This window comes from Panulirus ornatus, chromosome 50 (assembly GCF_036320965.1).
Source record: "Panulirus ornatus isolate Po-2019 chromosome 50, ASM3632096v1, whole genome shotgun sequence".
NCBI lineage: Eukaryota > Metazoa > Arthropoda > Malacostraca > Decapoda > Palinuridae > Panulirus > Panulirus ornatus.
The window spans coordinates 1,226,841-1,254,124 of record NC_092273.1 but is presented as its reverse complement, the minus strand read 5'-3'; the positions used below and the strand labels follow the sequence as shown (position 1 = coordinate 1,254,124).

Genomic DNA, 27,284 nt, shown 5'->3' with positions numbered 1-27,284 from the left:
TCACTCCATCTTTCCACCTCCAATTTGGTCTCCCTCTTCTCCTCGTTCCCTCCACCTCCGACACATATATCCTCTTGGTTAATCTTTCCTCACTCATTCTCTCCATGTGCCCAAACCACTTCAAAACACCCTCTTCTGCTCTCTCAACCACGCTCTTTTTATTTCCACACATCTCTCTTACCCTTACGTTACTCACTCGATCAAACCACCTCACACCACACATTGTCCTCAAACATCTCATTTCCAGCACATCCATCCTCCTGCGCACAACTCTATCCATAGCCCACGCCTCGCAACCATACAACATTGTTGGAACCACTATTCCTTCAAACATACCCATTTTTGCTTTCCGAGATAATGTTCTCGACTTCCACACATTCTTCAAGGCCCCCAGAATTTTTGCCCCCTCCCCCACCCTATGATCCACTTCCGCTTCCATGGTTCCATCCGCTGCCAGATCCACTCCCAGATATCTAAAACACTTCACTTCCTCCAGTTTTTCTCCATTCAAACTCACCTCCCAATTGACTTGACCCTCAACCCTACTGTACCTAATAACCTTGCTCTTATTCACATTTACTCTTAACTTTCTTCTTCCACACACTTTACCAAACTCAGTCACCAGCTTCTGCAGTTTCTCACATGAATCAGCCACCAGCGCTGTATCATCAGCGAACAACAACTGACTCACTTCCCAAGCTCTCTCATCCCCAACAGACTTCATACTTGCCCCTCTTTCCAAAACTCTTGCATTTACCTCCCTAACAACCCCATCCATAAACAAATTAAACAACCATGGAGACATCACACACCCCTGCCGCAAACCTACATTCACTGAGAACCAATCACTTTCCTCTCTTCCTACACGTACACATGCCTTACATCCTCGATAAAAACTTTTCACTGTTTCTAACAACTTTCCTCCCATACCATATATTCTTAATACCTTCCACAGAGCATCTCTATCAACTCTATCATATGCCTTCTCCAGATCCATAAATGCTACATACAAATCCATTTGCTTTTCTAAGTATTTCTCATACATTCTTCAAAGCAAACACCTGATCTACACATCCTCTACCACTTCTGAAACCACACTGCTCTTCCCCAATCTGATGCTCTGTACATGCCTTCACCCTCTCAATCAATACCCTCCCATATAATTTACCAGGAATACTCAACAAACTTATACCTCTGTAATTTGAGCACTCACTCTTATCCCCTTTGCCTTTGTACAATGGCACTATGCACACATTCCGCCAACCCTCAGGCACCTCACCATGAGTCATACATACATTAAATAACCTTACCAACCAGTCAACAATACAGTCACCCCCTTTTTTAATAAATTCCACTGCAATACCATCCAAACCTGCTGCCTTGCCGGCTTTCATCTTCCGCAAAGCTTTCACTACCTCTTCTCTGTTTACCAAATCATTTTCCCTAACCCTCTCACTTTGCACACCACCTCGACCAAAACACCCTATATCTGCCACTCTATCATCAAACACATTCAACAAACCTTCAAAATACTCACTCCATCTCCTTCTCACATCACCACTACTTGTTATCACCTCCCCATTTGCGCCCTTCACTGAAGTTCCCATTTGCTCCCTTGTCTTACGCACTTTATTTACCTCCTTCCAGAACATCTTTTTATTCTCCCTGAAATTTTATGATACTCTCTCACCCCAACTCTCATTTGCCCTTTTTTTCACCTCTTGAACCTTTCTCTTGACCTCCTGTCTCTTTCTTTTATACATCTCCCACTCAGTTGCATTTTTTCCCTGCAAAAATCGTCCAAATGCCTCTCTCTTCTCTTTCACTAATACTCTTACTTCTTCATCCCACCACTCACTACCCTTTCTAATCAACCCACCTCCCACTCTTCTCATGCCACAAGCATCTTTTGCGCAATCCATCACTGATTCCCTAAATACATCCCATTCCTCCCCCACTCCCCTTGCTTCCATTGTTCTCACCTTTTTCCATTCTGTACTCAGATCCATAAATGCTACATACAAATCCATTTGCTTTTCTAAGTATTTCTCACATACATTCTTCAAAGCAAACACCTGATCCACACATCCTCTACCACTTCTGAATCCACACTGCTCTTCCCCAATCTGATGCTCTGTACATGCCTTCACCCTCTCAATCAATACCCTCCCATATAATTTCCCAGGAATACTCAACAAACTTATACCTCTGTAATTTGTACATTTATGCTTATATAATAGAGGTTGCTTTCTGAATTTACTCTTTTCTCATAAGAGATTTTTATCACCTTATACGGACCTAGGAATATTCTCATCCTTTGTCTTATATTTTCAGTTTTATATCTCCAAAACATTCCACACATATCCATCCATTGACATTATATTTTTTTTACCATAAATCAAGGTTAAGTTCTGTAGAAGATTATAGGTGCTGATTCCTTCACTGGATATATACTCATTTACCCTTCAGTCATCAAGAGTTTGGTTGGTAGAAAGTGACCTTGTAGTAGGAATTGCCACTATCACCACAGGCTACCCTATATCTACTGATGGTTATGAAATACATCTATGATTATTAATGATAAAGTATTTGCATATATTTATAATTTTTTTTGTCATTCATGCTCTCGACTTTCTGCGTGAGTGGGGTAGTGTCAAGGACAGATGACAGAGCCTTTGAAAGAAAATTCCTCACTTGGCTCCCTGCTCTGTTCCTTCTTTTGGAAACCAATACAGGAAAAGAGGATTTCCAGCCACCCGCTTCTGCCTCCCTTAGTCACCTTCTTTGACACGCAATATTAATGACAATGAGAAATTTATTTCAGGCTTGATTGCCATTTCCTACATTAGTGAGGTAGCACCAGGAACAGACGAAGAAAGGCTGCATCTGATCTCGTCAATTCTCTAGCTTTCATGCATATTGCACCAAAACTACAGCACCACAGCACTGTCCATGGTTTATCCTAAGCACTCCACATGCCCAGGTTCAGTCCATTGACGGCACATCAACCCCAGTATCCCACATTGTTTCATTTCACTCTATCCCATGCACGCCTTTCACCCTTCTGCAAGTTTAGGCCCCTATTGCTCAAAATATCATAATGATAAAGTATTTATTTTTTTATTTAATATACTTAATCGCCGTGTCCTGCATTAGCGAGGTAGTGCAAGGAAACAGATGAGAGAATGGCCCAACCCACCCACATACACATGTATGTACATAAATGCCCACACATGCACATATACATTCAATGTATACATACATATACATACTCAGACATATACATATATACACTTACACATACAGACATATACATATATACACATACATATACTCATTCTTGCTGCCTTCATCCATTCCCATTGCCATCCCGCACAATGAAATAGACTAATGATGATGAGAATAAAAGTAGAATACAAAAGGTGATTGATTGTTAGTGTTTATGCTCCTGGTAATGAGAGGAGTGAGGTGGAAAGGGGAATTTTCCATAAGGAGCTGAGTGAATGATTCTGTCATTTTAATGATAAAGATTAAGGGCTCATAGGGGATATGAATGTAAGAGTGGATGATGTGGCAGTTAGGGGTATGGGGTATTAGTTTTACATAACATTCGGAATAAGACTGGTGATTGGAAGTATTTAGCATGGGCTATAGATAGGGTTGTATGGAGGAGGGTGTATGTGTTGGAAATGAAATGTTTGAGAACAATATGTGGTTTGATCAAGAAGTAATGAAAGAGTTAAGAGAGATGCGTAGAAATAAGAAGAGTGCAGTTGAGAGAGCAGAAGAGGGTGTGTTGAAATGGCTTGGACATATGGAGAGAATGAGTGAGGAAAGCTTGACAAAGAGGATATATGTGTCAGGTGGAGGGAAGAAGGAGAAGCGGGAGACCAAATTGGAGGTGGAAGGATGGAGTGAAAAACATTTTGAATGATCGGGGCCTGAACATACAGGAGGGTGGGGGTTGTGCAAGGAATAGAGTGAACTGGAACGATGTGGTCTACCAGGGTGGACATGCTGTCCATGGACTGAACCAGGATATGTGAAATTTCTGGGGTAAGCCATGGAAAGGTCTGTGGAGCCTGGATGTGGATAGGAGGCTGTGGTTTCAGTGTATTACATGTGACAGATAGAGACTGAGTGTGAGCAAATGTGGCCTTTTTTTGCTTTCTTGGCACTACCTTGCTTAAGCAAGGAGTAGCAATGCCATTTCCTGTGTAGCAGGGTAGCAACAGGAATGGATAAAGGCAAGTAAGTATGAATATGTACATGTATATATATCCCTGGGGATAGGGGAGAAAAAATACTTCCCACGCATTCCTCACGTATCGTAGAAGGTGACTAAAGGAGACAGGAGTGGAGGGCTAGAAACCCTCCCCTACTTGTATTTCAACTTTCTAAAAGGGGAAACAGGAGAAGGAGTCACACGGGAAGTGCTTATCCTCCTCGAAGGCTCAGATTGGGGTGTCTAAATGTGTGTCGATGTAACCAAGATGAGAAAAAAGGAGAGATAGGTAGGAAGGGAACCTGGATGTTTTGGCTCTGAGTGAAATGAAGCTCAAGGGTAAAGGGGAAGAATGGTTTGGGAATGTCTTAGGAGTAAAGTCAGGGGTTGGTGAGAGGACAGTATCAAGGGAAGGAGTAGCACTACTCCTGAAACAGGAGCTGTAGGAGTATGTGCTAGAGTGTAAGAAAGTAAACTTTAGATTGATATGGGTAAAACTGAAAGTGGATGGAGAGAGATGGGTGATTATTGGTGCATATGCACCTGGGCATGAGAAGATCATGAGAGGCACGTGTTTTGGGAGGAGTTGAGTGAGTGTGTTAGTAGTTTGATGCACGAGACCGGGTTATAGTGATGGGTGATTTGAATGCAAAGGTGAGTAATGTGGCAGTTTAGGGAATAATTGGTGTACATGGGGTGTTCAGTGTTGTAAATGGAAATGGTGAAGAGCTTGTAGATTTGTGCGCTGAAAAAGGACTGGTGATTGGGAATAGCTGGTTTAAAAAGAGAGATATACATAAGTATACGTATGTAAGTAGGAGAGATGGCCAGAGGGTGTTATTGGATTACGTGTTAATTGATGGGCACGTGAAAGAGAGACTTTTGGATATTAATGTGCTGAGAGGTGCAACTGGAGGGATGTCTGGTCATTATCTTGTGGAGGCGAAGGTGAAGATTTGTGAAGGTTTTCAGAAAAGAAGAGAGAATGTTGGGGTGAAGAGAGTGGTGAGAGTAAGTGAGCTTAGGAAGGAGACTTGTGTGAGGAAGTACCAGGAGAGACTGAGTACAGAATGGAAAAAGGTGAGAACAAAGGAGGTAAGGGGAGTGGGGGAGGAATGGGATGTATTTAGGGAAGCAGTGATGGCTTGTGCAAAAGATGCTTGTGGCATGATAAGCGTGGGAGGTGGGCAGATTAGAAAGGGTAGTGAGTGGTGGGATGAAGAAGTAAGATTATTAGTGAAAGAGAAGAGAGAGGCATTTGGACAATTTTTGTAGGGAAATAATGCAAAAGAGTTGGAGATGTGTAAACGAAAGAGACAGGAGGTCAAGAGAAAGGTGCAAGAGGTGAAAAAGAGGGCAAATGAGAGTTGGGGTGAGAGAGTATCATGAGATTGTAGGGAGAATAAAAAGATGTTTTGGAAGGAGGTATATAAAGTGCGTAAAACAAGGGAACAAATGGGAACATTGGTGAAGAGGAGGTGATAACAAGTAGTGGTGATGTGAGAAGGAGATGGAGTGAATATTTTGAAGGTTTGTTGAATGTGTTTGACGATAGAGTGGCAGATATAGGGTGTTTTGGTCGTAGTGGTGTGTGAAGTGAGAGGGTCAGAGAGAATGATTTGGTAAACAGAGAAGAGGTAGTAAAAGCTTTGTGGAAGATGAGAGCCGGCAGGGCAGCAGGTTTGAATGGTATTGCAGTGGAATATATTAAAAAATTGGGGTGACTGTGTTGTTGACTGGTTGGTAAGGTTATTTAATAAGTGTATGACTCATGGTGAGGTGCCTGGGAACTGGCGGAATGCTTGCATAGTGCCATTGTACAAAGGCAAAGGGGATAAAGGTGAGTGCTCAAATTACAGAGGTATAAGTTTGTTGAGTATTCCGGGGAAATTATATGGGAGGGTATTGATTGAGAGGGTGAAGGCTTGTACAGAGCATCAGATTGGGGAAGAGCAGTGTGGTTTCAGAAGTGTAAGAGGATGTGTGGATCAGGTGTTTGCTTTGAAGAATGTATGTGAGAAATACTTAGAAAAGCAAATGGATTTGTGTGTAGCATTTATGGATCTGGAGAAGGCATATGATAGAGTTGACAGAGATGCTCTGTGGAAGATATTAAGAATATATGGTGTGGGAGGCAAGTTGCTAGAAGCAGTGAAAAGTTTTTATCGAGGATGTAAGGCATGTGTATGATTAGGAAGAGAGGAAAGTGATTGGTTCTCAGTGAATGTTGGTTTGTGGCAGGGGTGTGTGATTTCTCCATGGTTGTTTAATTTGTTTATGGATGGGGTTGTTAGGGAGGTGAATGCAAACTTTTGGAAAGAGGGGCAAGTATGCAGTCTGTTGTGGATGAGAGGGTTTGGGAAGTGAGTCAGTTGTTTGCTGATGATACAGCGCTGGTGGCTGATTCATGTAAGAAACTGCAGAAGTTGGTGACTGAGTTTGGTAAAGTGTGGGAAAGAAGAAAGCTGAGAGTAAATGTGAATAAGAGCAAGGTTATTGGGTACAGTAGGGTTGAGGGACAAGTCAATTGGGAGGTGAGTTTGAATGGAGAAAAAGTAGAGGAAGTGAAATGTTTTAGACATCTGGGAGTGGATTTGGCAGCAGATGGAATCATGGAAGCGGATGTGAGTCATAGGGTGGGGAAGGAGGCGAAAGTTCTGGGAGCGCTGAAAAATGTGTGGAAGGCGAGAACGTTATCTCAGAAAGCAAAAATGGGTATGTTTGAAGGAATAGTGGTTCCAACAATGTTGTATGGTTGCGAGGCGTGGGCTATGGATAGAGTTGTGCGCAGGAGGATGGATGTGCTGGAAATGAGATGTTTGAGGACAATGTGTGGTGTGAGGTGGTTTGATCGAGTAAGTAACGTAAGGGTAAGAGAGATGCGTGGAAATAAAAAGAGCGTGGTTGAGAGAGCAGAAGAGGGTGTTTTGAAATGGTTTGGGCACATGGAGAGAATCAGTGAGGAAAGATTGACCAAGGGGATATATGTGTCGGAGGTGGAGGGAACGAGGAGAAGAGGGAGACCAAATTGGAGGTGGAAAGATGGAGTGAAAAAGATTTTGTGTGATCGGGGCCTGAACATGCAGGAGGGTGAAAGGAGGGCAAGGAATAGAGTGAATTGGAGCGATGTGGTATACCGGGGTTGACGTGCTGTCAGTGGATTGAATCGGGGCATGTGAAGCGTCTGGGGTAAACCATGGAAAGCTGTGTAGGTATGTATATTTGCGTGTGTGGACGTATGTATATACATGTGTATGGGGGTGGGTTGGGCCATTTCTTTCGTCTGTTTCCTTGCGCTACCTCGCAAATTCAGGAGACAGCGACAAAGCAAAAAAAAAAAAGAAAAAAAAAAATTCTTCAAAGCAAACACCTGATCCACACTTCTTCTACCACTTCTGAAACCACACTGCTCTTCCCCAATCTGATGCTCTGTACATGCCTTCACCCTCTCAATCAATACCCTCCCATATAATTTACCAGGAATACTCAACAAACTTATACCTCTGTAATTTGAGCACTCACTCTTATCCCCTTTGCCTTTGTACAATGGCACTATGCATGCATTCCGCCAATCCTCAGGCACCTCACCATGAGTCATACATACATTAAATAACCTTACCAACCAGTCAATAATACAGTCACCCCCTTTTTTAATAAATTCCACTGCAATACCATCCAAACCTGCTGCCTTGCCGGCTTTCATCTTCCGCAAAGCTTTTACTACCTCTTCTCTGTTTACCAAGTCATTTTCCCTATCCCTCTCACTTTGCACACCACCTCGACCAAAACACCCTATATCTGCCACTCTATCATCAAACACATTCAACAAACCTTCAAAATACTCATTCCATTTCCTTCTCACATCACCACTACTTGTTATCACCTCCCCATTTGCGCCCTTTACTGAAGTTCCCATTTGCTCCCTTATCTTACGCACTTTATTTACCTCCTTCCAGAACATCTTTTTATTCTCCCTGAAATTTAATGATACTCTCTCACCCCAACTCTCATTTGCCCTCTTTTTCACCTCTTGCACCTTTCTCTTGACCTCCTGTCTCTTTCTTTTATATATCACCCACTCAATTGCATTTTTTCCCTGTAAAAATCATCCAAATGCCTCTCTCTTCTCTTTCACTAATAATCTTACTTCTTCATCCCACCACTCACTACCCTTTCTAATCAACCTACCTCCCACTCTTCTCATGCCAGAAGCATCTTTTGCGCAATCCATCACTGATTCCCTAAATACATCCCATTCCTCCCCCACTCCCCTTACTTCCATTGTTCTCACCTTTTTCCATTCTGTACTCAGTCTCTCCTGGTACTTCCTCACACAAGTCTCCTTCCCAAGCTCACTTACTCTCACCACCCTCTTCACCCCAACATTCACTCTTCTTTTCTGAAAACCCATACAAATCTTCACCTTAGCCTCCACAAGATAATGATCAGACATCCCTCCAGTTGCACCTCTCAGCACATTAACATCCAAAAGTCTCTCTTTCGCGCACCTGTCAGTTAACACGTGTGAATTATCAGTGTATGTATATATATGTATACGTTGAAATGTATAGGTATGTATATGTGTGTGTGTGGACGTTTATGTATATATGTGTGTATGTGGGTGGGTCTTGCCATTCTTTTGTCTGTTTCCGTGCACTCTTTACTGATGCAGGAGACAGCGATAGAGTATGATATGATGTATATGATAAGATTATTATATGTGTTAGCTTGTGACTTAATATGTTTCACTTTTTGATGTACTGTCATGGTTAGTGGTAACCTATCTTTGGGTTACCATGTTCCTCTGTACCAATTCTGGAGTGATGGAAAACAGTAGAGGGTACCATAGAGTACTTTACCACAACAGCTGGACATAATGATGATGATAACTGAAACTGGCTGAGAGGCATTAATATTCTGCTTTGTGGTCAGTGTAGGTACCTTTGCTTGTACTCACTTGTTATCACCATTGATCTTAATTAAAATATGCAAAAACTCTTGATTGACAGGTATGCAACATAGAAAGTTAACTCAAAATTTGCTGGAAACATTAATGGTTGTATTAACATTAATCCCATAAATTTCTTTTCTAAGATAATCTGGGTGACTTAGAGGAGATGATGCCAACAAAGGGTCGATTTCCAGCCACTAAGATGTATGAGGAAGCCATCACCAGTGCAGTCCGCTACTATGACAACCAACATGTTTACCCTTACACTTATTTAGGGGGCTACTGCTATAGGAACAAGCTATACAAACAGGCACTCAAGTATTGGGCTAGAGCTGCCTCTGTTATCAGAAAGTAAGTTTTTCCACTGAAATTTTCCTAAACTTGTGGGGTAGAGAAACATTATTGTACAGTTTCTTGCAATACATTTACTGCTTGGATAACCTAGATTATTTATCAAGGCCTGGCATAGTTGGCCAAGTCTTACTCTTATTTATTAGAACAGGTTCCTACATCAAGCTGACACCTTGAAAAAAACACCCCAGTCTCATCCAGAAAGGTGCCACCCTGTTATCACCCAGAAAGATGCCACCCCATTGTCATTTAGGAAGGTGTCAGCCCATTATCATCCAGAAAAGTGCCACCCCATTATCATTTAGAAAGGTCTTCCCTTACCATCCAGAAACGTAACACCCCATTGTAATTAAGAAAGGTGCCAGCCCATTATCAACAAGAAAGGTACCACCCCATTATCGTCCAGAAAGGTGCCACCCCCTTGTCATCCAGAGAGGTGCCACCCCATTGTTATCACGAAAGATGCTGCCCCATTGTCATCAAGAAAGATGCCACCCCATTGTTATCTAGAAAGGTGTCACCCCATTGTCATTTAGAGGGGTGCTACCCCATTATCAAGAGAGGTGCCACCCCATTATCATCAAGAAAGGTGCCACTCCATTATCACCCAGAAAGGTTCCACCCCATTGTTATACAGAAAGGAGCCACCCTATTGTCATTTAGAAGAGTGATACTCCATTATAATTCAGAAGGATACCACCCCATTATCATCATGAAAGATGCCACATAATCATCCAGAAAGGTTCCACAACATTATTATGCAGAAATGAGCCACCTCATTGTTATTTACAAGGGTGCCACCCCATTGTCATCTAGATAGGTGCCACTTCATTGTCATCCAGGAGGGTGCCACCCCATTGATATATAGAAGGGAACCACCCCTTTATCATTCAGAAAGGTGCTGGCCCATTATCATCCAGAAAGGTGTCACCCTGTTATCATCCAGAAAGGTATCTTCCCATTGTCATCTAGAAGGTGTCATACCATTGTCATCTGGAAAGATGCCACCCCAGTATCATCCACAGGGGTGCCACCCTATTGTCATCAAGAAAAGTGCCACCCCATTGTTATCCAGAAAGTTGCCATACCATTTATATACGGAAAGGTGCCACTCTGTTATCATGCAGGAAGATACCATCTCATTGTCATCCAGAAAGGTCTGTACCATTGTCATCCAGAAAGTTGCCACACCTTTGTTATACAGAAAGGTGCCATTCTGTTATCATCCGGAAAGGTGCCACCCCATTATCACCCAAAATATTTAGCAGTCATTGATGTTTTTTAAAGAGTTCACTGTTGTCTCATGATCCATCAGTTTGAATAGATATTTTCTTAACTGATAATGAGTTTTCGAGTAAATTCATTTGAGGACCAATGAAGAAAAATGATAAAGTGATATTGCCATTTCAAAAGTTCTTGAACTATATTTCAGCTATAATTACTCTAGAGATGATGAAGAAATCTACAAAGAGTTCCTGGAGATTGCCAATGAGCTAATTCCTCACATTATGCGTGTAGTTAGCTCTGGGATCTCGGCAAGATCCATACTCAAAGATCCAGAGTGTTTTGGTTATCTTCTGGAGTTCTATGATGGGATCTGTGAGTGGGAGGAAGGTTCTGCTACTCCGGTGCTTCACATTGGCTGGGCTAAAGCACTTTTCAACACGATTGCCAAATTTGATGCCCATGTCAGGTCACATGTCAAGATATCCTGCATAGAGCCAGATACTGCAGGTGAGTTTTAATGTCAAGATTGCTTAGGTAATGTAAAGGTCATAGTTATACTAAAAGGTAAGGATCACTCTTTTATTTTGGTTATACTCTAAAAGTATGTAATAATGGTTTTTGGTTGGGGACACTGAAGGACGTGTTATGCAGACTATAGTTATTGTTTATTTGTTTATTACACTTGATCGCTGTTTCCCACATCAGCGAGGTGGCACCAGAAAACAAACAAAGAACGACCCATTGGCTCATTTTTTTTTTTTCCGCTGTCTCCCGCGTTTGCGAGGTAGCGCAAGGAAAAACACGAAAGAAATGGCCCAACCCACCCCCATACACATGTATATACATACGTCCACACACGCAAATATACATACCTACACAGCTTTCCATGGTTTACCCCAGACGCTTCACATGTCCCGATTCAATCCACTGACAGCACGTCAACCCCGGTATACCAGATCGCTCCAATTCACTCTATTCCTTGCCCTCCTTTCACTCTCCTGCATGTTCAGGCCCCGATCACACAAAATCTTTTTCACTCCAACTTTCCACCTCCAATTTGGTCTCCCTCTTCTCCTCGTTCCCTCCACCTCCGACACATATATCCTCTTGGTCAATCTTTCCTCACTCATTCTCTCCATGTGCCCAAACCATTTCAAAACACCCTCTTCTGCTCTCTCAACCACGCTCTTTTTATTTCCACACATCTCTCTTACCCTTACGTTACTTACTCGATCAAACCACCTCACACCACACATTGTCCTCAAACATCTCATTTCCAGCACATCCATCCTCCTGTGCACAACTCTATCCATAGCCCACGCCTCGCAACCATACAACATTGTTGGAACCACTATTCCTTCAAACATACCCATTTTTGCTTTCCGAGATAATGTTCTCGACTTCCACACATTCTCCAAGGCTCCCAGAATTTTCGCCCCCTCCCCCACCCTATGATCCACTTCCGCTTCCATGGTTCCATCCGCTGCCAGATCCACTCCCAGATATCTAAAACACTTCACTTCCTCCAGTTTTTCTCCATTCAAACTCACCTCCCAATTGACTTGACCCTCAACCCTACTGTACCTAATAACCTTGCTCTTATTCACATTTACTCTTAACTTTCTTCTTTCACACACTTTACCAAACTCAGTCACCAGCTTCTGCAGTTTCTCACATGAATCAGCCACCAGCGCTGTATCATCAGCGAACAACAACTGACTCACTTCCCAAGCTCTCTCATCCCCAACAGACTTCATACTTGCCCCTCTTTCCAAAACTCTTGCATTCACCTCCCTAACAACCCCATCCATAAACAAATTAAACAACCATGGAGACATCACACACCCCTGCCGCAAACCTACATTCACTGAGAACCAATCACTTTCCTCTCTTCCTACACGTACACATGCCTTACATCCTTGATAAAAACTTTTCACTGCTTCTAACAACTTGCCTCCCACACCATATATTCTTAATACCTTCCACAGAGCATCTCTATCAACTCTATCATATGCCTTCTCCAGATCCATAAATTTTTTTTTTTTTTTTTTTTTTTATACTTTGTCGCTGTCTCCCGCGTTTGCGAGGTAGCGCAAGGAAACAGACGAAAGAAATGGCCCAACCCCCCCCCCCATACACATGTATATACATACATCCACACACGCAAATATACATACCTACACAGCTTTCCATGGTTTACCCCAGACACTTCACATGCCTTGATTCAATCCACTGACAGCACGTCAACCCCGGTATACCACATCGCTCCAATTCACTCTGTTCCTTGCCCTCCTTTCACCCTCCTGCATGTTCAGGCCCCGATCACACAAAATCTTTTTCACTCCATCTTTCCACCTCCAAATCCATTTGCTTTTCTAAGTATTTCTCACATACATTCTTCAAAGCAAACACCTGATCCACACATCCTCTACCACTTCTGAAACCACACTGCTCTTCCCCAATCTGATGCTCTGTACATGCCTTCACCCTCTCAATGAATACCCTCCCATATAATTTACCAGGTATACTCAACAAACTTATACCTCTGTAATTTGAGCACTCACTCTTATCCCCTTTGCCTTTGTACAATGGCACTATGCACGCATTCCGCCAATCCTCAGGCACCTCACCGTGAGTCATGCATACATTAAATAACCTTACCAACCAGTCAACAATACAGTCACCCCCTTTTTTAATAAATTCCACTGCAATACCATCCAAACCTGCTGCCTTGCCGGCTTTCATCTTCCGCAAAGCTTTTACTACCTCTTCTCTGTTTACCAAATCATTTTCCCTAACCCTCTCACTTTGCACACCACCTCTACCAAAACACCCTATATCTGCCACTCTATCATCAAACACATTCAACAAACCTTCAAAATACTCACTCCATCTCCTTCTCACATCACCACTACTTGTTATCACCTCCCCATTTGCACCCTTCACTGAAGTTCCCATTTGCTCCCTTGTCTTACGCACTTTATTTACCTCCTTCCAGAACATCTTTTTATTCTCCCTAAAATTTAATGATACTCTCTCACCCCAACACTCATTTGCCCTTTTTTTCACCTCTTGCACCTTTCTCTTGACCTCCTGTCTCTTTCTTTTATACGTCTCCCACTCAACTGCATTTTTTCCCTGCAAAAACCGTCCAAATGCCTCTCTCTTCTCTTTCACTAATACTCTTACTTCTTCATCCCACCACTCACTACCTTTTCTAATCAACCCACCTCCCACTCTTCTCATGCCACAAGCTTTTCTAATCAACCCACCTCCCACTCTTCTCATGCCACAAGCATCTTTTGCGCAATCCATCACTGATTCCCTAAATACATCCCACTCCTCCCCCACTCCCCTTACTTCCATTGTTCTCACCTTTTTCCATTCTGTACTCAGTCTCTCCTGGTACTTCCTCACACAAGTCTCCTTCCCAAGCTCACTTACTCTCACCACCCTCTTCACCCCAACATTCACTCTTTTTTTCTGAAAACCCATACAAATCTTCACCTTAGCCTCCACAAGATAATGATCAGACATCCCTCCAGTTGCACCTCTCAGCACATTAACATCCAAAAGTCTCTTTCGCGTGCCTGTCAATTAACACGTAATCCAATAACGCTCTCTGGCCATCTCTCCTACTTACATAAGTATACTTATGTATATCTCGCTTTTTAAACCAGGTACTCCCAATCATCAGTCCTTTTGCAGCACATAAATCTACAAGCTCTTCACCATTTCCATTTACAACACTGAACACCCCATGTATACCAATTATTCCCTCAACTGCCACATTACTCACCTTTGCATTCAAATCACCCATCACTATAACCCGGTTTCGTGCATCAAAACCACTAACACACTCATTCAGCTGCTCCCAAAACACTTGCCTCTCATGATCTTTTTTCTCATGTCCAGGTGCATATGCACCAATAATCACCCATCTCTCTCCATCAACTTTCAGTTTTACCCATATTAATCGAGAATTTACTTTCTTACATTCTATCACGTACTCCCACAACTCCTGTTTCAGGAGTACTGCTACTCCTTCCCTTGCTCTTGTCCTCTCACTAACCCCTGACTTTACTCCCAAGACATTCCCAAACCACTCTTCCCCTTCACCCTTGAGCTTCGTTTCACTCAGAGCCAAAACATCCAGGTTCCTTTCCTCAAACATACTACCTATCTCTCCTTTTTTCACATCTTGGTTACATCCACACACATTTAGGCACCCCAATCTGAGCCTTCGAGGAGTATGAGCACTACCCGCGTGACTCCTTCTTCTGTTTCCCATTTTAGAAAGTTAAAAAAATACAAGGAGGGGAGGACATACATGTGTATGGGGGGGGGGTTGGGCCATTTCTTTCGTCTGTTTCCTTGCGCTACCTCGCAAACGCGGGAGACAGCGACAAAGTATAAAAAAAAAAAAAAAAAAAAAAAAATATATATATATATATTTTTTTTTTGCTTTCTCGCCGTCTCCCGCGTTTGCGAGGTAGCACCAGGGAATAGACGAAAAAAATGGCCTAACCCACCCCCATACACATGTATATACAAACACGTCCACACACGCAAATATACATACCTACACAGCTTTCCATGGTTTACCCCAGACGCTCCACATGCCCTGATTCAATCCACTGACAGCACGTCAACCCCGGTATACCACATCGATCCAATTCACTCTATTCCTTGCCTTCCTTTCACCCTCCTGCATGTTCAGGCCCCGATCACACAAAATCTTTTTCACTCCATCTTTCCACCTCCAATTTGGTCTCCCACTTCTCCTCGTTCCCTCCACCTCCGATACATATATCCTCTTGGTCAATCTTTCCTCATTCTCTCCATGTGCCCAAACCATTTCGAAACACCCTCTTCTGCTCTTTCAACCACGCTCTTTTTATTTCCACACATCTCTCTTACCCTTACGTTACTTACTCGATCAAACCACCTCACACCACACATTGTCCTCAAACATCTCATTTCCAGCACATCCACCGTCCTGTGCACAACTCTATCCATAGCCCATGCCTCGCAACCCTACAACATTGTTGGAATCACTATTCCTTCAAACATACCCATTTTTGCTTTCCGAGATAATGTTCTCGACTTCCACACATTCATTCTTCAAGGCTCCCAGGATTTTCGCCCCCTCCCCCACCCTATGATCCACTTCCACTTCCATGGTTCCATCCGCTGCCAGATCCACTCCCAGATATCTAAAACACTTTACTTCCTCCAGTTTTTCTCCATTCAAACTTACCTCCCAATTGACTTGACCCTCAACCCTACTGTACCTAATTACCTTGTACTTATTCACATTTACTCTTAACTTTCTTCTTTCACACACTTTACCAAACTCAGTCACCAGCTTCTGTAGTTTCTCACATGAATCAGCCACCAGCGCTGTGTCATCAGCGAACAACAACTGACTCACTTCCCAAGCTCTCTCATCCACAACAGACTTCATGCTTGCCCCTCTTTCCAAAATTCTTGCATTCACCTCCCTAACAACCCCATCCATAAACAAATTAAACAACCATGGAGACATCACACACCCCTGCCGCAAACCTACATTCACTGAGAACCAATCACTTTCCTCTCTTCCTACACGTACACATGCCTTACATCCTCAATAAAAACTTTTCACTGCTTCTAACAACTTGCCTCCCACACCATATATTCTTAATACCTTCCACAGAGCATCTCTATCAACTCTATCATATGCCTTCTCCAGATCCATAAATGCTACATACAAATCCATTTGCTTTTCTAAGTATTTCTCACATACATTCTTCAAAGCAAACACCTGATCCACACATCCTCTACCACTTCTGAAACCAAACTGCTCTTCCCCAGTCTGATGCTCTGTACATGCCTTCACCTTCTCAGTCAATACCCTCCCATATAATTTCCCAGGAATACTCAACAAACTTATACCTCTGTAATTTGAGCACTCACTCTTATCCCCTTTGCCTTTGTACAGTGGCACTATGCACGCATTCCGCCAATCCTCAGGCACCTCACCATGAGTCATACATACATTAAATAACCTTACCAACCAGTCAATAATACAGTCACCCCCTTTTTTTTTATAAATTCCACTGCAATACCGTCCAAACCTGCTGCCTTGCCGGCTTTCATCTTCCGCAAAGCTTTTACTACCTCTTCTCTGTTTACCAAATCATTTTCCCTAACCCTCTCACTTTGCACACCACCTCGACCAAAACACCCTATATCTGCCACTCTATCATCAAACACATTCCACAAACCTTCAAAATACTCACTCCGTCTCCTTCTCACATCACCACTACTTGTTATCACCTCCCCATTTGCGCCCTTCACTGAAGTTCCCATTTGCTCCCTTGTCTTACGCACATTATTTACCTCCTTCCAGAACATCTTTTTATTCTCCCTAAAATTTAATGATACTCTCTCAACCCAACTCTCATTTGCCCTCTTTTTCACCTCTTGCACCTTTCTCTTGACCTCCTGTCTCTTTCTTTTATACATCTTCTAGTCAGTTGCATTATTTCCCTGCAAAAATCGTCCAAATGCCTCTCTCTTCTCTTTCACTAATAATCTTACTTCTTCATCCCACCACTCACTACCCTTTCTAATCAACCCACCTCCCACGCTTCTCATGCCACAAGCATCTTTTGCGCAATCCATCACTGATTCCCTAAATACATCCCATTCCTCCCCCACTCCCCTTACTTCCATTGTTCTCACCTTTTTCCATTCTGTACTCAGTCTCTCCTGGTACTTCCTCACACAAGTCTCCTTCCCAGGCTCACTTACTCTCACCACCCTTTTTTAAAGGGGAAGGAAATGTTTATAGTTGTGTTACTGGAGTGATAGTTTTCATACATGATGCTCTGACAAGAAAATAGTGAAATTGGAAAAAAAAGTAGCTTAGACATTGAAGCTTATTTTTTCATTGAAATGTGAAAGGGAGTTTTTTTTTCAAAGTGATAGAGATGGAAAGCAAAAAGGTGTTTTTCATAAATGTACTGGAAAAGTTGAGGTCCAGATAAATTTTTGGTCTGTCAAGGCTTTATTATGGCGGATGACCAACTACCTACCCTCATGTATCCAAGATATGGTTGTACTTTGTGTAATGAAGACAATTGAGAAACATCATAAGCCAATATTCCAGTTTCATGATAAGTGGACCAGGCAGTATGATACAGTGGTTAAATTGATGAAAACTACTATTGACATTTGTGTAAATAAATTATACATTTCCCTTTTCCATAGCCAGAGGTTGAACCATTATGTGACATTCATTTTTCATTTCATTTCAGGCTAGAAGTTTCAGTTTTCTAAATTATTTCTTACATTTTTCATATGTATATATATATATATATATATATATATATATATATATATATATATATATATATATATATATGTGTGTGTGTGTGTGTATGTGGGTATGTGTGTATTTGTGTTTTGAAATGGTTTGGGCACATGGAGAGAATGAGTGAGGAAAGATTGACCAAGAGGATATATGTGTCGGAGGTGGAGGGAACGAGGAGAAGTGGGAGACCAAATTGGAGGTGGAAAGATGGAGTGAAAAAGATTTTGTGTGATCGGGGCCTGAACATGCAGGAGGGTGAAAGGAGGGCAAGGAATAGAGTGAATTGGATCGATTTGGTATACCGGGGTTGACGTGCTGTCAGTGGATTGAATCAGGGCATGTGAAGTGTCTGGGGTAAACCATGGAAAGTTGTGTGGGGCCTGGATGTGGAAAGGGAGCTGTGGTTTCGGGCATTATTGCGTGACAGCTGGAGACTGAGTGTGAATGAATGGGGCCTTTGTTGTCTTTTCCTAGTGCTACCTCGCACACATGAGGGGGGAGGGGGATGGTATTCCATGTGTGGCGAGGTGGCAATGGGAATGAATAGGGGCAGACAGTGTGAATTGTGTGCATGGGTATATATGTATGTGTCTGTGTGTGTATATATATATGTACATTGGGATGTATAGGTATGTATATTTGCGTGTGTGGGCGTGTATGTGTGTACATTGTGTATGGGGGTGGGTTGGGCCATTTTCTTTCGTCTGTTTCCTTGCGCTACCTTGCAAACGCGGGAGACAGCGACAAAGCAAAATAAAAAAAAAATATTATCCCTGGGGATAGGGGTGAAAGAATACTTCCCACGCATTCCTCACGTGTCGTAGAAGGCGACTAGAGGGGACGGGAGCGGGGGGCCAGAAATCCTCCCCTCGTAATTTTAACTTTCTAAAAAATGGGAAACAGAAGGAGTCACGCGGGGAGTGCTCATCCTCCTCGTAGACTCAGATTGGGGTGTCTAAATGTGCGTGGATGTAACCAAGATGTGGAAAAAGGAGAGATATGTAGTATGTTTGAGGAAAGGAACCTGGATGTTTTGGCTCTGAGTGAAACGAAGCTCAAGGGTAAAGGGGAAGAGTGGTTTGGGAATGTCTTGGGAGTAAAGTCAGGGGTTAGTGAGAGGACAAGAGCAAGGGAAGGAGTAGCAGTACTCCTGAAACAGGAGTTGTGGGAGTATGTGATAGAATGTAAGAAAGTAAATTCTCAATTAATATGGGTAAAACTGAAAGTTGATGGAGAGACATGGGTGATTATTGGTGCATATGCACCTGGGCATGAGAAGAAAGATCATGAGAGGCAAGTGATGTGGGAGCAGCTGAATGAGTGTGTTAGTGGTTTTGATGTACGAGATGGGTGATTTGAATGCAAAGGTGAGTAATGTGGCAGTTGAGGGAATAATTGGTATACATGGGGTGTTCAGTGTTGTAAATGGAAATGGTGAAGAGCTTGTAGATCTATGTGCTGAAAAAGGACTGGTGTTTGGGAATACCAAGTTTAAAAAGTGAATATAGGTTTACAGCAGGGGTGTGTGATGTCTCCATGGTTGTTTAATTTGTTTATGGATGGGGTTGTTAGGGAGGTGAATGCAAGAGTTTTTGGAAAGAGGGGCAAGTATGAAGTCTGTTGTGGATGAGAGAGCTTGGGAAGTGAGTCAGTCGTTGTTCGCTGATGATACAGTGCTGGTGGCTGATTCATGTGAGAAACTGCAGAAGCTGGTGACTGAGTTTGGTAAAGTGTGTGAAAGAAGAAAGTTAAGAGTAAATGTGAATAAGAGCAAGGTTATTAGGTACAGTAGGGTTGAGGGTCAAGTCAATTGGGAGGTAAGTTTGAATGGAGAAAAACTGGAGGAAGTAAAGTGTTTTAGATATCTGGGAGTGGATCTGGCAGCGGATGGAACCATGGAAGCGGAAGTGGATCATAGGGTGGGGGAGGGGGCGAAAGTTCTGGGAGCCTTGAGGAATGTGTGGAAGTCGAGAACATTATCTCGGAAAGCAAAAATGGGTATGTTTGAAGGAATAGTGGTTCCAACAATGTTGTATGGTTGCGAGGCATGGGCTATGGATAGAGTTGTGTGCAGGAGGGTGGATGTGCTGGAAATGAGATGTTTGAGGACAATGTGTGGTGTGAGGTGGTTTGATTGAGTAAGTAACGTAAGGGTTAGAGAGATGTGTGGAAATAAAAAGAGCGTGGTTGAGAGAGCAGAAGAGGGTGTTTTGAAATGGTTTGGGCACATGGAGAGAATGAGTGAGGAAAGATTGACCAAGAGGATATATGTGTCGGAGGTGGAGGGAACGAGAAGTGGGAGACCAAATTGGAGGTGGAAAGATGGAGTGAAAAAGATTTTGTGTGATCGGGGCCTGAACATGCAGGAGGGTGAAAGGAGGGCAAGGAATAGAGTGAATTGGATCGATGTGGTATACCGGGGTTGACGTGCTGTCAGTGGATTGAATCAGGGCATATGAAGCGTCTGGGGTAAACCATGGAAAGCTGTGTAGGTATGTATATTTGCGTGTGTGGACGTGTATGTATATACATGTGTATGGGGGTGAGTTGGGCCATTTCTTTTGTCTGTTTCCTTGCACTACCTCGCAAACGCGGGAGACAGCGACAAAGAAAAAAAAATGTAAGTAGGAGAGATGGCTAGAGAGTGTTATTGGATTACGTGTTAATTGACAGGCGCGCGAAAGAGAGACTTTTGGATGTTAATGTGGTGATAGGTGCAACTGGAGGGATGTTTGATCATTATCTTGTGGAGGCTAAGGTGAAGATTTGTATGGGTTTTCAGAAAAAAAGAGTGAATGTTGGGGTGAAGAGGGTGGTGAGAGTAAGTGAGCTTGGGAAGGAGACTTGTGTGAGGAAGTACCAGGAGAGACTGAGTACATAATGGAAAAAGGTGAGAACAATTTATATATATATATTTTATATATATATATATATATTTTATTTATATTTATTTTATTATACTTTGTCGCTGTCTCCCGCGTTTGCGAGGTAGCGCAAGGAAACAGACGAAAGAAATGGCCCAACCCCCCCCCATATATATATATATATATATATTTTTTTTTTCATACTATTCGCCATTTCCCGCGATAGCGAGGTAGCGTTAAGAACAGAGGACTGGGTTTTTGAGGGAATACCCTCACCTGGCCCCCTTTTCTGTTCCTTCTTTTGGAAAATTAAAAAAAAAAAAAAAAAAGAGAGGGGAGGATTTTTTTTTTTTTTTTTTGCTGTCTCCCGCGTTTGCGAGGTAGCGCAAGGAAACAGACGAAAGAAATGGCCCAACCCACCCCCATACACATGTATATAAATATGTCCACACACGCAAATATACATACCTACACAGCTTTCCATGGTTTACCCCAGACGCTTCACATGCCCTGATTCAATCCACTGACAGCACATCAACCCCGGTATACCACATCGCTCCAATTCACTCTATTCCTTGCCCTCCTTTCACCCTCCTGCATGTTCAGGCCCCGATCACACAAAATCTTTTTCACTCCATCTTTCCACCTCCAATTTGGTCTCCCACTTCTCCTCGTTCCCTCCACCTCCGACACATATATCCTCTTGGTCAATCTTTCCTCACTCATTCTCTCCAAGTGCCCAAACCATTTCAAAACACCCTCTTCTGCTCTCTTAACCACGCTCTTTTTATTTCCACACATCTCTCTTACCCTTACGTTACTTACTCGATCAAACCACCTCACACCACACATTGTCCTCAAACATCTCATTTCCAGCACATCCATCCTCCTGCGCACAACTCTATCCATAGCCCACGCCTCGCAACCATACAACATTGTTGGAACCACTATTCCTTCAAACATACCCATTTTTGCTTTCCGAGATAACGTTCTCAACTTCCACACATTCTTCAAGGCTCCCCGAATTTTCGCCCCCTCCCCCACCCTATGATCCACTTCCGCTTCCATGGTTCCATCCGCTGCCAGATCCACTCCCAGATATCTAAAACACTTACTTCCTCCAGTTTTTCTCCATTCAAACTTACCTCCTAATTGACTTGACCCTCAACCCTACTGTACCTAATAACCTTGCTCTTATTCACATTTACTCTTAACTTTCTTCTTTCACACACTATACCAAACTCAGTCACCAGCTTCTGCAGTTTCTCACATGAATCAGCCACCAGCGCTGTATCATCAGCAAACAACAACTGACTCACTTCCCAAGCTCTCTCATCCCCAACAGACTTCATACTTGCTCCTCTTTCCAAAACTCTTGCATTCACCTCCCTAACAACCCCATCCATAAACAAATTAAACAACCATGGAGACATCACATACACCCACCCCTGCCACAAACCTACATTCACTGAGAACCAATCACTTTCCTCTCTTCCTACATGTACACATGCCTTACATCCTCGATAAAAACTTTTCACTGCTTCTGACAACTTGCCTCCCACACCATATATTCTTAATACCTTCCACAGAGCATCTCTATCAACTGTATCATATGCCTTCTCCAGATCCATAAATGCTACATACAAATCCATTTGCTTTTCTAAGTATTTCTCACATACATTCTTCAAAGCAAACACCTGATCCACACATCCTCTACCACTTCTGAAACCACACTGCTCTTCCCCAATCTGATGCTCTGTACATGCCTTCACCCTCTCAATCAATACCCTCCCATATGATTTACCAGGAATACTCAACAAACTTATATATATATAAGTATAAAAAAAAAAAAAAAAAAAAAAAAAATATATATATATATATATATATATATATATATATATATATATATATATATATATATATATACAGACGAAAGAAATGGCCCAACCCACCCCCATACACATGTATATACATACGTCCACACACGCAAATATACATACCTACACAGCTTTCCATGGTTTACCCCAGACGCTTCATATGCCCTGAATTCAATCCACTGACAGCACGTCAACCCCGGTATACCACATCGATCCAATTCACTCTATTCCTTGCCCTCCTTTCACCCTCCTGCATGTTCAGGCCCCGATCACACAAAATCTTTTTCACTCCATCTTTCCACCTCCAATTTGGTGTCCCACTTCTCCTCGTTCCCTCCACCTCCGACACATATATCCTCCTGGTCAATCTTTCCTCACTCATTCTCTCCATGTGCCCAAACCATTTCAAAACACCCTCTTCTGCTCTCTCAACCACGCTCTTTTTATTTCCACACATCTCTCTTACCCTTACGTTACTTACTCGATCAAACCACCTCACACCACACATTGTCCTCAAACATCTCATTTCCAGCACATCCATCCTCCTGCGCACAACTCTATCCATAGCCCACGCCTTGCAACCATACAACATTGTTGGAACCACTATTCCTTCAAACATACCCATTTTTGCTTTCCGAGATAATGTTCTCGACTTCCACACATTCTTCAAGGCTCCCAGGATTTTCGCCCCCTCCCCCACCCTATGATCCACTTCCGCTTCCATGGTTCCATCCGCTGCCAGATCCACTCCCAGATATCTAAAACACTTTACTTCCTCCAGTTTTTCTCCATTCAAACTTACCTCCCAATTGACTTGACCCTCAACCCTACTGTACCTAATAACCTTGCTCTTATTCACATTTACTCTTAACTTTCTTCTTTCACACACTTTACCAAACTCAGTCACCAGCTTCTGCAGTTTCTCACATGAATCAGCCACCAGCGCTGTATCATCAGCGAACAACAACTGACTCACTTCCCAAGCTCTCTCATCCCCAACAGACTTCATACTTGCCCCTCTTTCCAAAACTCTTGCATTCACCTCCCTAACAACCCCGTCCATAAACAAATTAAACAACCATGGAGACATCACACACCCCTGCCGCAAACCTACATTCACTGAGAACCAATCACTTTCCTCTCTTCCTACACGTACACATGCCATACATCCTCGATAAAAACTTTTCACTGTTTCTAACAACTTGCCTCTCACACCATATGTTCTTAATACCTTCCACAGAGCATCTCTATCAACTCTATCATATGCCTTCTCCAGATCCATAAATGGTACATACAAATCCATTTGCTTTTCTAAGTATTTCTCACATACATTCTTCAAAGCAAACACCTGATCCACACATCCTCTACCACTTCTGAAACCACACTGCTCTTCCCCAATCTGATGCTCTGTACATGCCTTCACCCTCTCAATCAATATCCTTCCATATAATTTACCAGGAATACTCAACAAACTTATACCTCTGTAATTTGAGCACTCACTCTTATCCCCTTTGCCTTTGTACAGTGGCACTATGCACGCATTCCGCCAATCCTCAAGCACCTTACCATGAGTCATACATACATTAAATAACCTTACCAACCAGTCAATAATACAGTCACCCCCTTTTTTAATAAATTCCACTGCAATACCATCCAAACCTGCTGCCTTGCCGGCTTTCATCATCCGCAAGGCTTTTACTACCTCTTCTCTGTTTACCAAATCATTTTCCCTAACCCTCTCACTTTGCACACCACCTCTACCAAAACACCCTATATCTGCCACTCTATCATCAAACACATTCAACAAACCTTCAAAATACTCACTCCATCTCCTTCTCACATCACCACTACTTGTTATCACCTCCCCATTTGCGCCCTTCACTGAAGTTCCCATTTGCTCCCTTGTCTTACGCACTTTATTTACCTCCTCCCAGAACATCTTTTTATTCTCCCTAAAATTTAATGATACTCTCTCACCCCAACTCTCATTTGCCCTCTTTTTCACCTCTTGCACCTTTCTCTTGACCTCCTGTCTCTTTCTTTTATACATCTTCTAGTCAGTTGCATTATTTCCCTGCAAAAATCGTCCAAATGCCTCTCTCTTCTCTTTCACTAATAATCTTACTTCTTCATCCCACCACTCACTACCCTTTCTAATCAACCCACCTCCCACGCTTCTCATGCCACAAGCATCTTTTGCGCAATCCATCACTGATTCCCTAAATACATCCCATTCCTCCCCCACTCCCCTTACTTCCATTGTTCTCACCTTTTTCCATTCTGTACTCAGTCTCTCGTGGTACTTCCTCACACAAGTCTCCTTTCCAGGCTCACTTGCTCTCACCACCCTCTTCACCCCAACATTCCCTCTTCTTTTCTGAAAACCCATACAGATCTTCACCTTCGCCTCCATAAGATAATGATCAGACATCCCTCCAGTTGCACCTCTCAACACATTAACATCCAAAAGTCTCTCTTTCGCACGCCTGTCAATTAACACGTAATCCAATAACGCTCTCTAGCCATCTCTCCTACTTACATATGTATGCTTATGTATATCTCGCTTTTTAAACCAGGTATTCCCAATCACCAGTCCTTTTTCAGCACATAATTCTACAAGCTCTTCACCATTTCCATTTACAACACTGAACACCCCATGTATACCAATTATTCCCTCAACTGCCACATTACTCACCTTTGCATTCAAATCACCCATCACTATAACATATATTATTATATTTTATTATACTTTGTCGCTGTCTCCCGCGTTTGCGAGGTAGCGCAAGGAAACAGACGAAAGAAATGGCCCCCCCCCATACACATGTATATACATACGTCCACACACGCAAATATACATACCTACACAGCTTTCCATGGTTTACCCCAGACGCTTCACATGCCCCGATTCAATCCACTGACAGCACGTCAACCCCGGTATACCACATCGCTCCAATTCACTCTATTCCTTGCCCTCCTTTCACCCTCCTGCATGTTCAGGCCCCGATCACACAAAATCCTTTTCACTCCATCCTTCCACCTCCAATTTGGTCTCCCTCTTCTCCTTGTTCCCTCCACCTCCGACACATATATCTTCTTGGTCAATCTCTCCTCACTCATCCTCTCCATGTGCCCAAACCACTTCAAAACACCCTCTTCTGCTCTCTCAACCACGCTCTTTTTATTTCCACACATCTCTCTTACCCTTACGTTACTCACTCGATCAAACCACCTCACACCACACATTGTTCTCAAACATCTCATTTCCAGCACATCCATCCTCCTGCGCACAACTCTATCCATAGCCCACGCCTCGCAACCATACAACATTGTTGGAACCACTATTCCTTCAAACATACCCATTTTTGCTTTCCGAGATAATGTTCTCGACTTCCACACATTCTTCAAGGCCCCCAGGATTTTCGCCCCCTCCCCCACCCTATGATCCACTTCCGCTTCCATGGTTCCATCCGCTGCCAGATCCACTCCCAGATATCTAAAACACTTCACTTCCTCCAGTTTTTCTCCATTCAAACTCACCTCCCAATTGACTTGACCCTCAACCCTACTGTACCTAATAACCTTGCTCTTATTCACATTTACTCTTAACTTTCTTCTTCCACACACTTTTCCAAACTCAGTCACCAGCTTCTGCAGTTTCTCACATGAATCAGCCACCAGCGCTGTATCATCAGCGAACAACAACTGACTCACTTCCCAAGCTCTCTCATCCCCAACAGACTTCATACTTGCCCCTCTTTCCAAAACTCTTGCATTTACCTCCCTAACAACCCCATCCATAAACAAATTAAACAACCATGGAGACATCACACACCCCTGCCGCAAACCTACATTCACTGAGAACCAATCACTTTCCTCTCTTCCTACATGTATATATATATATATATATATATATATATATATATATATATATATATATATATATATATATCGTACAAAGCTCCATCAGCCAGGATCGAACCTGGGACCCCTTGTGCAAGAGGCAGGCATGCTAACCGCTAGGCTAAGGGACTGTATAATAGGAAACAACTATTCGAAATACTAAGTACTCGAATACCCTTTGTCTCACTATGGTGAGCAACGTTGTCTATCGGTTGTTTCCGAACAGAACACATAGCCAGCTGAGAGCGTTTTACCGAATCTGACTGTACAACGCGGAGTTATATGAATACGAATAAAGTGTATATGAACGCGCACCTTCATAGAACATACAAAGCTCCATCAGCCAGGATCGAACCTGGGACCCCTTGTGCAAGAGGCAGGCATGCTAACCGCTAGGCTAAGGGACTGCACAATAGGAAACAACTATTTGAAATACTAAGTACTCGAATACCCTTCGTCTCACTATGGTGAGCAACGGGGTCTATCGGTTGTTTCCGAACAGAACACATAGCCAGCTGAGGGCGTTTTA

The 27,284-nt window shown here is 42.8% G+C and overlaps 1 protein-coding gene across 1 annotated transcript in view; it reads left to right on the top strand.

The window, feature by feature from the left end:
• Positions 1-27,284, top strand: part of Mnn1 (menin 1) — a 141,918-nt gene that overhangs the window by 95,151 nt on the left and 19,483 nt on the right. The window contains exons 5-6 of the mRNA XM_071691039.1: positions 9,320-9,527; positions 10,960-11,261. Coding sequence (XP_071547140.1) covers positions 9,320-9,527; positions 10,960-11,261 — 510 coding nt within the window. The remainder of the gene's footprint in view (positions 1-9,319; positions 9,528-10,959; positions 11,262-27,284) is intronic.